Source organism: Eleginops maclovinus, chromosome 24 (assembly GCF_036324505.1).
Source record: "Eleginops maclovinus isolate JMC-PN-2008 ecotype Puerto Natales chromosome 24, JC_Emac_rtc_rv5, whole genome shotgun sequence".
Taxonomy (NCBI): Eukaryota; Metazoa; Chordata; class Actinopteri; order Perciformes; family Eleginopidae; genus Eleginops; species Eleginops maclovinus.
The window spans coordinates 4,372,140-4,387,138 of NC_086372.1; the positions used below are offsets into that span (position 1 = coordinate 4,372,140).

The following is a 14,999-nucleotide window of genomic DNA, read 5'->3' on the forward strand; positions in this document are numbered from 1 at the left end:
TGATGAGATTCAATCAGCATTTCAGCTCTTCATATCCTCACCAATAGAGAGGATTATACTGGAAATGACCAACTTGGAGGGGAGACGTGTGTTTCAAGAGAAATGGAAGCCACTGGATCAGACTGACTTGCATGCTTACATTGGAGTTCTGTTATTAGCTGGAGTGTACAGGTCAAAGGGAGAAGCAACTGCAAGTCTATGGAATGAAGAGAATGGAAGGCCAATCTTTCGTGCAACAATGTCTCTGGAGACATTCCACATGATATCTCGTGTGATCCGCTTTGACAACCGCGACACCAGAGCTGGTCGACGTGAAAGAGACAAACTAGCTGCGATCAGAGATGTGTGGGATAAATGGGTTGAAATTTTACTTTGTTGTACAATCCTGGTCCCCATGTTACTGTAGATGAGCACCTTGTTCCATTCAGGGGGCGCTGTCCTTTCCGACAGTACATGCCCAACAAGCCCGCCAAGTATGGCATCAAAATATGGGCAGCCTGTGATGCAAAATCCAGCTATGCATGGAATATGCAAGTATACACTGGAAAGCTACCTGGAGGAACATCTGAGAAGAATCAGGGGATGCGTGTGGTGCTGGAAATGAGTGAAGGGCTGCAAGGTCATAACATCACATGTGACAACTTCTTTACATCCTACCGCCTTGGAGATGAACTTCAGAAGAGAAAGCTGACCATGTTGGGAACAGTCAGAAGAAATAAGCCAGAACTTCCCACTGAAATTCTGAAGATGCAGGGCAGACCTCTGCATTCCTCAATATTTGCTTTCACTGAGAAAGCAACAGTTGTTTCATACTGCCCAAAGAGAAACAAGAATGTTCTTGTAATGAGTACAATGCACACAGATGCATCTCTGAGCACAAGAGAAGACATGAAGCCACAAATGATCCTGGATTATAACTCCACTAAAGGAGGAGTTGACAATCTGGACAAAGTCACAGCAACATACAGCTGCCAGCGCAAGACAGCCCGTTGGCCTTTGGTGATTTTCTACAACATTGTGGATGTGTCTGCTTACAATGCCTATGTCCTGTGGACTGCAATCAACCAGAAATGGAATGCCGGCAAATTGTACAGACGTCGGCTTTTCCTGGAAGAACTCGGCAAAGCACTTATCACTCCCAAGATCCAGACACGAGCCAGGCCAGCTCGATCCCCAGCAGCTGCAGCTGTCATTGAAAAGGTCAAGCTCAGGTCACCCGACCAACCTGCAGCCTCACCCAACCCAACCTCACCCAACCAACATCCAGTGGACACAGGTGGAAAGAAAAGGAAAAGATGCCAGGTCTGTCCCTCCCGAGAGGACAGTAAAACAAGTACCTCTTGTGTGAAATGCAAGAATTACATCTGCAGAAAGCACACAGTAACATTCTGTCCATCATGTGGAGAACATTGAAAAGTTGAAGTTCGCTGGGATGAAGTTAAAGTTGAAGTCAAAGTTAAAAAGAAATGTGTTCATGAAGAGGGAAAAACGTAGCCCTTGTGCTTTCTTTGGTCAAGGAAGGAGGAAGGGAGGAAGGAAAAAAGGTAGGAAGGAAAGAAGGGAGAAAGGAAGGAAGGAAGAGAAGAAGGAAGGAAGGAGGAAAGAATGAAGGAAGGAAGGGAGAAAAGAAGGGAATAGAGGAGGATGAACAGAGAGAAGGAAAACAGGATGAGAAGAAGGAAGGAGAGAGCATGGCAGGAGGAAAGAAGGAGGGAAGAATTATCATTTTGACCCGGGAGGAGGACAAGAGGATTAGACTAAATAGTTCTTAAATATAGTGTTGGAATTAAAAATGTATTGTATGTCACTTTTCTAAATGTTTATGTAATCTAAAATAAAGTTGTTATTGGTTTAACCTGTTTTCTTGACTGTTTTGAGTTCATTTACACAGTATGGGTCAAAATGACCCGCAACATAATCAATGTAATTTTTTTTCAACATAATACAAGGGTTAAAAGGTAGGAAAAAAACAAAAGACATCAAAAGCCTCGATAGCCCAGAATGCAATGCAGCCATTAAGCATGTTCGGTTAGTAGTATCACACCTACAACTGAAGAGAGGCATTCTGGGAAATCACAAAAGGAGTTTAGAACAAGTGGGGATATCAAAAGTCCGATACAGCAGTGTTACAAATTCATAAAAATGTTTATTGTTTTTTACAAATGCTGTGAAACTGAACCAAATGCTGCAAACGCCAAAGCATCATCATCAACATCATCATCTATCCGTCCCACAACAGCGGACTGTAACCTGGCAACAGCGCAACACATGGTGGAGATGTAGAGGAGTGGGGGCGGGGGGGGATGGGGTCATGTGAACTGGAATGGCATACATACATTCAGACACACATGCATGTTTACATAAATAGATACAGTGTAAAAACAGGAGGCACCGTCACATCGGGGTCATACAAAGCTCCTCTGCCGGTACAAAATGTGACCTTTCAAAACAGCAAAGTGAAAATTCTCCCCAGGTGTTTTAAAAGTGGACACCTTTTTTTTGTTGCTAAAATGAGCAGTGTGTTGCTGCTGCTTCCAGGCACACACACCGACAATATCAGGTTTCCCCGCCAGAGGGCAGTAGTAGACAGCCCTGAAAATCTAATCAGGCTCACACATCTTTCTCTTTAAATACTTTATTTAATATGCCTCATCAGGCTATGACCAATTAGTGTTGTTTGCGTGCCCTTCAATTACATTTTTCTGGTTTAATCAGGGGAAAGAAAGATCCTCTGAGGTGGAGGGATTCACTGTGAGACAAGCTAGTAAAAGAAACCAGACAGACTAGTTAAGAGGAGGTTCCACCCTTCACACACACTCTTTGTCATCTCTGACTGCATGAATTGTAGTCATACAAGCAAACAGTGTGAGCCCTAAGGATAAAATCATACTTTAAGTGCTGTCCATGCTCAAATAGTGGCCCTTATGTAGCCCTGTTGTATTTCCACAGCACTTATTCCATCAATGCAGAGAGTCTCCAGAATTTTCAAATTAAAAGCACGGGGCTATGTAGTTGGGCTTTTAATGTGAAAAACCTCAGGAAATGTTGACGGTATTTTGACAAAACAATATGTCATGTGAACAACATGACCTTTTGACTGGGCTTTTATCTGAGAACATACTTTATTTAAACTTCAGTTCAGTAACCGCAGAGGAAGTATTCAGTAGTATTTTTTTAGTGACGTGGTTATTTCTGTCTCTGCCTTCCCTTTCCATCGCGACCTGAGAAGGTTAGTGAACCGGTGAGGCAGGGCAAATGTTTTTGGGCATGCGTCCGCGAGCGTCTCTCACGATCCGCATCATCGGGAGTTCACCCGTTGTTTAACATGTGTGTGTTGTTCCCAACTGGAGTGGAAACATCCGTCGTCCTGCTCCATTGCACCTGGAGAAGAACCTTGTCCCACTTTGGCTGCGAGAGTAAGCATGGAGATCTTCAGGTGTAGGAGTAAGGATGAGGAAAACAGTCCGACGTCCTTTTTGAGCAGGCTGGGATCATCCTTTCTGTCTTTTAATTTAGAAACAAACATAAATGTGCACTTGATACAAAGTCTGATTGAAGTTTTTACGCCCGATGGATTTCATTTGGTTCTTCCGTCTGATGCGTCCAAAAGAGGGTCTGAATTCTTTCAAATGTTGTAGACAAGACGCAGCACAGGCAGCATATTCCTCAGGTTTCAAATATTTAAATCCAAGTCAAAACATCGACGTCCTTAGTGGTTTGTCTCCAGCAAAAGGAAGGAGTGATTGTGTTGACCCAAAATGACACACGTGCACACACAGATGCACTCACTCTGCTGCAGGTGAGCGTAACCGTGTCCGAGGCGTCCGAGTCCAACCGCCGCGAGCGTTATCCCGCCTCTTTTGATTTCGTCCAAATCAAACATATAAAGATCAATATCTTCAAACATGAGTGTAATTTATATTCATATATAATATATAAAAATCCAAAAAAAGTACAAATAAAAACTGCAAACCCAAAGTGAAAACATCTGAGAGGGTGAGGAATAAAAAAGAGAACGTTTGGAGTGCTACACGGAGGTTTCCGACTGTAGCCGCAGCACAAACTTGTGTGACTTGGGGTCGATGTATTCCTCCGACATCTGGATGTACGGGATCTTCTTGGTGGTCACCACCAGGCTGAAGTCCACACACTTCAGCTGGAAGATGCTGCCGTCCGACAGGCCGCTGGTGACCGACGCCTCGCTGATCAGCGTCCACTGACGGGCCAGCCAGTGGTTCCGGCTGTACTGCAGGGTGGGGCCGGCACTCAGGTAGCTCTCCAGGAATGCCTGGGGGAGGGAGGCACATAAACACACAAAGAAATAGTTAGTCTATGTAATGTCGAATCCTAAATTCCTTCTTAAATTAACAACCAAATGTCCAGCTACAGCGTGATGGATTAGAGGTCAGAGGCCTGACCTTGGGCGTCATGTTGTTGGTGATGCAGAAGGCCAGGTGCTGCTGGATGCTCTCCATGCTGTGGCAGTGCTGCTGCTTGGTGGTCCTCAGGTACTTCTGCAGGGCGCGAGCCATGGAGGGGAAGATGGCCTGCGCCGCCTCCCGAGGGTCCATCACGTCCCCCGGAGTCTTCTTCTGGTCCTCCTCCTGCATGCGCTTGATATGTGTGAACGCCTCCTCCACTGCCACCACCAGTCTGAGGAACAGAAGTGAAGACATGTTATGGGTATAAGCGGGGCTGGAAAATGTGTTTACTAATGAGGCAACTGGTATTTCCTTTGGTCTTTGTTTCCTATTGTTGAGATGTAAGCCACTAGAGTCATCAAGGGGTAATGCTTGTCCTAGTCAAGTCAGGATGGCGTTAGTTACCGTGCTTTACGCTTGCGAACGCGCCGCTCGTGCTCCGCCTCCTCGTAGTACAGCTCGTTGTGGCTGGTGTCTCTGCGGCGGGCGGCAGCTGCGATCATGGCTCTGGACTGAGAGTGAGCCATCCCTGCTGCTGCATTGTTCCCCGGACCTGTCCCGACACAGAGAGAACACAGGAGGGCTTATCGACTGTGTGTCTATCCCACAGGTAAAGACTTAGAGACTCAGGTAAAGGAACAAAGAAATCTGGGGTGATGACATCAAGTGCAACATGCTTTAAAGCAGCAGGAGATTATGGATGCACATAAACCACGGTCCATTTGCCTTTATCACCGGCAATATAAAACCCCCAGGAGCTGACGGGAGTAGCCACACAGAGTCGTCATTTTTAATTGCACTTTGATCATTGGAAAAACACACCGACATAGTGATATGCAAACATTCCCTTTGCGGCGCTGCCTTCAGGAGGCCCATTAAAGAATCTCGGGCAACTTGAAAAGTTTACTTGTTAGGAAATACAGGCTGCTGATGAGCCCCGCCTGATGTTGAAGAAGGCAGAGCTGCTGAATTATTAAGGGGGGGGGTGGTGGCAGGGATCGAGCATGAGCAGAATAATTCATGGCAGAGGAGGAAGTCTTTAGACCCTGCTGTTACTGCACTTACATGGGATTTATGGGTACGATTTACAATGTTGAAAACCATGTGAGGTAAGGTAACTTGAGTATCTGTTGCACCATGTTTTGCACTGACTTTAAATGCCTGAATAAATGTCTTCTGTTTTCATCATCACCTACAAATACACTAGAAGAGTCTCTGTAGTGATCACACATTACCCATGTGATTATTACCTTTATTTCATTCTCTATTTAACACATGGATAAGTATTGATTCTTTCTGGTTGTCCTGAATCAGCAAATCAGATGAGAATAAATAAATCACTTTTGGCTGTTTCACATTAGTTGTGAAAGCCTAAATATAACACTGTGTTTGCATTCTGTCTCTTGTTTGATTTGGTTTGTTGACAGCACTTAAAATCCTCCATATATCCTGCAGGGATTCATTTCCAATTGCAACTATCTGGAGCTGAGAAAAACAAATAGCTTGTCAGGCATCTAGGATATACCGAGCACATGTGGATGCAGTGTAATTGAGTGTTATGGCCGCTTTGCGCTCAGGGCTTCAACACTGTTTAATCTTGGAAAGATTATTGTCTGTCCCTGAGTTTGTCTTATTTATTACAGTGCTGCTGCTGCAGCTGAGGAGGGAAAGATGGAGTGGGAAGTAGAAGAGAGAAGAGAGGAAGGTCCCTGAGCAGCTGCTGCAGGGTGAAAGTGAAGGAGGAAGAGACACGAGAGAGAAATGAGGATAGCGATGGCATTATAGCGATGGATTTATCCACAACTGTCCTCCACTAACATTTAAGAAGAGGAAGAAGAAGAAGGAGGTCAGGGCACTTCAGTGAAGCTCGAGCACAATTAAGGGACAGTGTGATTTAATAAAGAGGGTTTGTGTTACATTCCAACAGCTGCTGTGATTGTTTCATCAACCTGTGGCAGGCGGAGAGGAGTGCTAATGAGTGAAGGAGCGCTGACTTTGTAAGTGAACTGCAGGCTGCAGCCAGGTGCTTTAGTTAGAACTTACTGTCCAAAAGGTAGGCCTTCAGTTTCTCTCTCAAGGCTTTATAAAGGGTTAGCAGGGAGGAGAGAGGAGGCGGATATCAAGTAACCACACTGGCTTTATTGCATGTTGCAGCCCATTGACTACAAATCACCCATGATTTATAATATTTTCAACAATTATATGATGGATCTACTTCCTTCCTTCCAGGCAGAAATTCCAGTACTGTATGGAAATCCTGCAGTGACTTGAAATGTGCTTTAGACGGTTCATCTGTCCCAGAAACAGTGAATTATTGCAGCACTTACTGAATGCCAACACATTTGAGGGTTCAGTTTTTTAAAATATCCCCTGGTTTGCTTTGTTGACTGATATTTTTAGGTCCCAAACTAAACAAGGAAACCTAGGATTTAGGGTTTAAAACAAAATCCTGTTGAGAATATTTTTCATTGAAGGTAAAACGGACGTTACGATGAAAGTAAATAAAGTGAAATACTTGTTATAGAGTGTGACGATTACACCAGCATTTATGTTAGAAGCATTAGTAAAGAAAAGCAGACCCCCACCACACGAGAACAGAGAAGCAAAAGCACGGACAGAGACACAGAGTTTAAAGAGCGTCCCACTCACCATCAGCCGGGGATGCTGGGAACTCACCATCCACGTTGTAGACCTTGAGGCCGGCCAGGTGCTTGGCCGCGCGGGACTTGGAGGCGGAGAGCAGCGCCGGGTTGTGGACGGGGAAGTCGCAGTAGTAGTGCTCCAAGATGGCCAGAGCCGCCCGCTGGATGCTGGTGGGGGGAGGAGAACAAAAGAGAAGCTTTATTGAAAATATTCTGGATGAAATCAGGTGTGTGAGCAGGATCAACAGTTCCCTGCAGCTTCATTACTTCCATCCACAGCTCCAGGCTATAAACAGCAAATCAGATTTCTGCATTTCCTTGCAGCCCTATCAATGTCATTCTGCTCCAGGCCTCCCTGTTAGAAGCCCTGATTGGGAGAAGAAGGCAGTAGCATTCAGTACCATTTCAGCCTGATGTGGCTCCACATGCTGATCCTTGGGCATGTCGGGTCTTGTCCTTCACAATACAGCACTATTAAACCAATTGTACACAAGCAGGCTGTTTTCACATGTCACGTGACATAAATCATCGGGTCTTTTATTACACACAACCTCAGTTTTCTTGGAAGCAGCTACATTAGGCTCTGAGTCTATATACTTGGCACTAGGAACAGTGTTTTTTCAACACAGCACATCCCCTGGAGGGTAAAGCATCATTGGGTCATCATCGACATGATTGGATACAGCATTGATCCATGTGCTTGGTTGTACCAATACTTAGGCTGTAGCCTTTGGAAATGAAATCTGTGCAGCTAGGGCTTAAAGCCTCCATGTGGTGACTGAAGTTATGAAAATGGGATCTCATCGGCACAAGTTCCATGCTAAATAATGCAGATATATTAAACCACTCATTACACAGCAGTATTTCAGCCTACAGAGGGATTAGGAGCTGCTACAACCCAGAGCACTGTTCTCTGACCTGCATTTATCCCAACAGGACGACGGCAGATGTGGACAGCTGTTGACTGACCCACAACAGGACTTTAGTGCTTGACAATTGGCCCTTTTCTTCTCTGGCTGTGTGTGGATGCATTCACTGGTGAGTAAGCCCTCACTGCACCCTGTGTCATTCCATAGGCCACGTGGAGGGCTAACTCAATAAACATGAACAGCTCATGCAGCATGCGCTTCCTATCATCCCAAAGGAGGATGCTGCATGACCTCTGAGCCACCGATAGAAGCACTCCATATATTCTCTGACCTCTTGTTATGTCCATACCTCGCTCAGAACAAACTTTAGATGATGTGCAGATCTCTGAAATACCACAGAGATATACAGGAGTTCATTTCTACTGTTATCTGCTGACAGTCTTAGTAAGAAGCATCATGACAGGCTGACAGAGTTACTGCACAGATGCTCAGATTGGTTTACAGATGAGCGATGAGAGGATAGGGACTGTCTGGGTCTGGCATTTTACAGCCTTAGGTTTAAAAAGAGCAAACCCGCATCAAAACACCTCCCTGTGATTCGGTCCGCTCCAACATTTCATAGGTTTTTTGGTCTATGAAGTTTCCTGAAGAAGAAAAAGGTTATTCCTTAAATGCTGCTTTCAAACTGAACACAAAGCTTAGCCTTCTTAGTGAAAGATATTAGGTTGACACTCTGAGTGGGTACACCTTGATGGTGTTGTTGTGCAGTTAAATAGCAAGAAGCTACACTGGTGTAGTAGTCCTTTGATTTTGCAGCTCAAACATGTAAACTTTTTTTCTGTTTGCCCACGCATCAACCTCCCTACACGTTTCATGAAAACCAAGCCAGAAGTTCTCCCGAAAAACAGAACACAAAACTCCCTTGGTGGATGGAACAACAAGCAGCAGCTTTTTAATAATTGTGTGTGTTAGACTTCAAGTCGGACCAACAATTTCAGCAACCGCTGTAGGAAAACAAACACACCAGAGTGTGTATCAGCAAACTGGAGGAGGCGCTCGTTTCCAAAGATTGATAACAACTCCCATGTTTAACCCCAGAGACCCGGACAGCCCTCTCTTCCATTAAGCATTCAGACACACAACACCATTGTTTAGAGCATGAATGCTGAGTCAGAGTTCCTGCCGCTTTCGGACTACGATCAATTATTAAGCTGAGCAAACATGACACAAAACCACGTTGGCCTTCATAGCGTCTTACATGGAATTAAAGAATTGCACTCCAGGTAGTCACCCTTTAATGTCTCTGAGGAGGGACTGGACAGGGAATGTAAACTGGGAAGTCCCCAGCAGTGAGTGTTTAACCCCCACCCTCTCCGACTGGAAGGAATGTGTTCATATTCGACTCGTCTGGTCTGACAAGGGGACAAAAAAGGCTTCCTCTGGAGATTGGCATCAAAGGCCAGGCAGACAGAGACAAGCTTTCAGGGCCCCGGGGCCGAGGCTAGGTCCCCTTTATGATAAGGGAGAGATAAATGGCAGAGAAACAGGAATGTGGGCAGTGAAGTAGAGGAGGAAAACACACACTCTTGTCTGGCTCTCTCTCTATGATGCATTGTTCATGACTCATTTGCATGTATATGATGCAATTACGCATGCAAACACACATGTTTATGCTAGTGCGTGTCCATGCATGCGTGTCAGGCTGACCAGATGCTCCGGTCTGCAGGGAGCTCTCGTTAGCCGTGAGTTTACAGCCGGCTGCGGCCAAGCACACCGTCAATGGCACAGCTTACAAAGGACAACACCCCCAAGGCTAACACACACACACACACACACACACACATCTGACCTGTTTCTGCTAATGCTAAGTCAACTTGGATATCAATACACATTCAGCCTAAAGGTTAAAGGTTCAGCACGGCACATTTGGTTATTAATGATAAATGAAAGATGGGAAATATCAACAATAGTCCAAAGAGAAAGAAAGTAGTGATGCTAGATGACCTCTTCTAACACTCATACTGATTCAGGGTGAGTTCTATTCTATTTACATACACAAAAACCTATATAACACACTACAGGAAAGGAAAACCCCCCCAAATAAATCCATATGGATAGTTTTCCACGTTGCGTTCAACAGCACTCAAACAATTTGAGTGCAGGACACATAAATGATGAACCAGCCACCTGTGAAACTACGGGGGGAAAAGACATAAGTGTAAGAGTAGATGTAGGATAGTATCAGTCATGAAAAGCTCCATCTTTAAATCCATCATGTTTTAGTCGTTGTCCTTCAGCAGGTTGTGTTGCATATTGATCCTAAACATGAGATCTTCCTGTGTTTTCTCAGAAAAACCTGGTAGGTCTAGTCAGATCTGCCCTCCCCCCCCCCCCCCCCACACACACACACCCCACACACACACACACACACACACACACACACACACACACACACACACACACACACACACACACACACACACACACACACACACACACCCTTCCTTTCTTTCATTCCCACATAGGCTTCTTTGACACTACCCTCCTATTAATAATGAATCCTGCGTTCTCTATTCTGTCTCTCGCCGCCTCCGTCTCCTGGGTCTTTCCTCTGTACTCCGCCCTGCGTCTGCAGCTCTTTTTTTGGGGGGGGGAGTTTCCTCTCTGAAGTCACCCCCACCCTCTCTTTTTTCTCCTGGCACCATTTCCTCTCAGCCACTGTGTCTGTGCACCTTCTTGTCTTTGCATTTTCTGCCATTTCTGACTAAACACTTTATATCCCTTTCTACGTTTTGACTTCCGAAGTGTAACTGTTGTTTTCCTTTCCTCCTCTCTCGCTTGGTGTCCCAGTTTCCATCTTTTCCTCTGCCTTCATCTCGCCCACATGTCCTCCTTTCCCTCTCTTTTATCCCCCCACGTTCTCCTCGGAGTTCCCCCTGTCGCTCAGATCAGTTTAGCTCCCTTTACCTTCTTTCCTGTCCCTTCCTCTTACTGCTTCCGTCTGTAATCTCTACATGCACAGAGGCCATCTGGGTATTCGGCCATCTTGCTCTCAAAGCTTTCAGTCTTTAGAAACAGCTTCATATGGAAGATTTAGATATGCACCTGTATGTCTATATAAGAGTAATATACCATAATAATAGTATAAAGTCAAATTTAGAACATAAAAGTTCAAAATATGAGACAAAAAGTTATATCTATGACACAAATATGAGAGAAAAAGTCATAATTATATATAATATAGAATAATGAATAACTCTTACAACACAAGTCACTGAACAGGTGTGCTTCCTCTAACACCGGTCACTGTGAGCCTCTCACCTGAGCTGCCCCAGGTTGTAGTGCCTCTTCTCTCCGTCGGTGGAGCGCATGACGCTGACGGAGAAGCACGGCTGCAGCTGCCGCAGCTCCAGCAGCACGATGGCCAGGTAGTGGATGAAGAGCAGAGCATCCACCAGCGACACAGCGTACTGCACGATGCCCTGGTAGTTCTCGTCCTGGGAACAGTAATGCACCTCTTACTGATGTAGCACGGTAAACACAATATAGACTACATGCAAACATTTCCATACACAAAGTACTCCTGCAGGGACCTTAAATGAGATCATACACAAGATCTCATTTAAGAGACAAGATAAGTAAGACAAGATGTAGAGCATCTGAATATTTAGATGCATTTCAGAGCAAGCTTTTTAGTGTTTTCCTAACATGCATTCTGAAAGGGACCAACAGGGAATCGTTTGTTGATCTTCTAAAGGCATTAAAAGTTAATGTGTGCATATTCAGCTCAAGGAAATATTAGGTTCTGTGTGTGTAGACTTGTGTTTCCATGTTTCTTTTTTAGAAGAGTGCAAATATTTGTTTGTTTTTCTTTCACATTTCATTTGTATCCTTAGATAAATATCTTTATTGGGAGCAACTGTCACCTAACCTAATCTCCCAGGGGATACAAACATGACTATGATTCTGCTTATTTACAATTTTCCTTATTTGCTTTTTTGATGCCTGCATTTCCTTCCTTTAACTCACCTGTGTGTCCAGTATCCTGACCCCGTAAAACAGCCAGTAGGACATCACAAAGAGCAGCACCAGTACGGCGAGCAGCGCCCGGAAAACAAACACCCGCGGGAGGCCGGCCCGCGGCGACCTGAAGAAGAGCGCCCAGACGGCTAGCAGCAGGATGAGCAGCTTGAAGGCCACGGAGATGAAGAGGCCCTCGCAGGCCGTGCCGCAGGTCTGCAGCTTCTCCGGCCACAGGATGTAGGGCAGCACCAGGAAGGCCAGCGGCGTCAGGAACACCAGCAGGCCCAGGATCACGGCCAGCGTCAGGGTGAAGTACCGGCGGCAGTCCAGCCCCACGCTGTCCTCCAGGTCCTTGGTGATGCGCACGATGTCTTCCTGGGACAGGCTGTGCTCCGAGGTGCCCGTGACGGCCGTGGTGGTCTCGCCCCAGTTATCATCCTGGAAATAAATGAAAGAAAAAGTCCATTAACAGAAAGTCCAGTTCAACTGATCTCTGCACAGCATGCAGTGAGTACATGGTTTTAATGCATGTGTGGAATCATGCAGACTCTCATTTACAACAGCAGCATAAAAACAATCATCCTTCAGATGGTTTTATTAAAAGGTGTTTTCTCGATCCACAGATTTTTATTCAGTGAAATAACACTGAAAGGGATTCAGATGCACCCAGTGACTTCGGCAGGTCTAGCAAATGCACAATAACAAAACCACAATGGCAGAGTGGGCCCAGTACAGCTACTCTGCTGGAGGGGAAATTGTGTGAGGCGGCATCAGAGGATAGAAATATTAAAGCTCCTATCCGAGCCTTTTCTCACTCGACTGAATTAGAATGGGAAACATGTTCCAATACCTGGGGCTCATGTAGTGGATTGTTTTTTTTTACTATTGACGTCAGCTCAACAAAAAAGACATGGTGGGTTTTTTCCAAGCACGTGAGAAAGAAGGGGATGGATAGGAAGTGGAAAAAGTAAACAGAACGAGCTGCCAACTGGGCTTTACGCTGACGTCTGGGTCTGACTGCATCCGCCGATAGGGAAGGTCAGCAGAGGCGCGGGAAGAAGAAAGATAACAACTCTTTACACTGCAGTCATAACAGGCCGCTAATGCCACTGTGGGAACAAGCGACTGATAAGGAACCATACACACTGTTACCCAAATCTATTACCACTGTAGTACATCCTTTTTTAACGATTGTATAAAATGTGTGTAGCAATGAGTTAGCATTTTAGGTTTGCAAGTCTTTCGGCTATTATCATTAACGTGTGTTTGCCAAAGATCTATATGTGTGCATTATTCTAAATACAATGGTTGATTTCTTTCAAGGAGTCCTTGAGAGGCTCACGTCCGTGTCGGCCTACAAAAACACATCATAACTGCACCACTAGCAGAGAGGGGGAAATTATGATCACTTCAGACTGAGGGGGATGGGAGGGTGGTGCATTGGGACAGAGAGTAGCCAAGTGGCCTCAGGGGTTAAAACAGCAGATAGAGGAGAACAATGGACGACCCGGGCAGAATTCTCAAGTAGTTTTTGCTGGAAAAATGCTTACAAGTATTATACTCATTCTAAAAACAGAATTTAAACTGCAAAGGAAACCCCTTGGTTGTGCAATTATTTTAGGCTGGAAACCAAAAATAATGAGCCTCAAACATCCAAACATGTTATGTTCCTGACAGCGCTATCATTCACGTCGACTTGTCGGGGTAGTTTTCCACAGTCAGTCTGAGCTCCATCTCCGATACCGATCTCAGTTTCATCTGACCTTTGACATGACAATGCGGTTGTAAATAATCATGCGACTGTCTGCAATGCTGTAGAGAAAAGAAGCGAAACATCAGGAGTGACCCGTCCCAGGAGCTGTAAACCAGACGGTGGAATGCATGACTCGGGTTCAAAAGGTCAACGAGGGAAGATGTTGATACGCCGCCTGACATTTGGGAGAGCTGAAAGCCCGCATCTCATTCATTCTTGCACGTAAATTAAACTTAAGTACATATTTAAGAAGTTTGACAGTATAAACAACAAAGCACTGCTGTCACAGGTCTACTTTTTGCCGTCTGTTTAAATAGTTTGGTCACTTTCCATCATATAATCCAACTTGAACAAACTAGTGTCAAATAAAGGCTGGACAAAAGACTTGAGTAGAAGCTAGTTAGCCTAGCCTGCTGACTACCAAACAAAATGCAAACAAAAGGATGGACTTCTTAAATAGCTTGCAATACGAAACGAAGGTGCATAATGTTTATGCAAATTAACGCGCTCTACAGATCTATGACGTGATCTAGCCAGAAAAAATGCAAGCCTTCAGATGTCAGTCGGCCACTTTGATAAAAGCTCACCCAGAAATGAGAAGGAGTTAAACAAAACCGGGGGAATTTCCTGCGACAGTAAAAATGTTACTATTCAAAAGTACCATTGGGTGAACTCCACATCAAGTTTAAGTATTTAACTTGAGAACTGGAGGTCATAAATATATCTGACAGAATAGTACAACAGAGAAAACTAATGCTACACACGCACAGACAAACATAAATAATGCATACATCAGTCCAGTCAATTGGAGTGAAGATTGCTTCAGAAAGAGAACAGTGAAAGCCACTCCATGAATAATGACCGAGGCGGACTGAAGAGGCCTCTCCACAGAGACTAATGCAACAGGCCTTTACTCACAAGAAGCAATTATCCCCTCCGGAGAAGAAAAGTAAGCGCAACCTCGTTATTTTCTTTTTGTATTAGCAGAGAGAAGTGCTCGACACAAGGCGAGCCACAAGCCTGGGAGATACAGAGATTACCAAATCAACAGGGAGGCTAACCAGCACAGCCTGTACCTACAGTCATGTCTCCTGATTTACCTTCTCAGACAGACGCTACGGCACTTTAGCAAGCATTTATCAATCACCCTCCGGACTAGAGGAAGGAAAACATCCAAAATGCACATTTAGGTGTTTTTTTTATAACTTGCTTACGTATTTGTCTCTTGAGAATTCCCTTTATTTGACCAAAAGCAGAAGATACTGCCTTATTTGTATTTTGAGACATAAAA

The 14,999-nt window shown here is 44.8% G+C and overlaps 1 protein-coding gene across 2 annotated transcripts in view; it reads right to left on the reverse strand.

Annotated features, from left to right (window-relative positions):
- Positions 1-2,126: 2,126 nt before the first annotated feature.
- Positions 2,127-14,999, reverse strand: part of LOC134861032 (vang-like protein 1) — a 34,896-nt gene continuing 22,023 nt past the window's right edge. Inside the window, exons 4-9 of one of the 2 annotated variants that reach the window (XM_063877998.1) lie at positions 11,962-12,393; positions 11,254-11,429; positions 7,098-7,231; positions 4,827-4,974; positions 4,419-4,653; positions 2,127-4,288 (exon numbers count right to left, since the gene is read on the reverse strand). In XM_063877998.1, the coding sequence (XP_063734068.1) occupies positions 4,028-4,288; positions 4,419-4,653; positions 4,827-4,974; positions 7,098-7,231; positions 11,254-11,429; positions 11,962-12,393 (1,386 nt within the window). In that variant the 3' untranslated portion in view covers positions 2,127-4,027. Of the gene's footprint in view, positions 4,289-4,418; positions 4,654-4,826; positions 4,975-7,070; positions 7,232-11,253; positions 11,430-11,961; positions 12,394-14,999 lie in introns of both variants that reach the window. The other variant, XM_063877997.1, reaches the window with a different exon arrangement.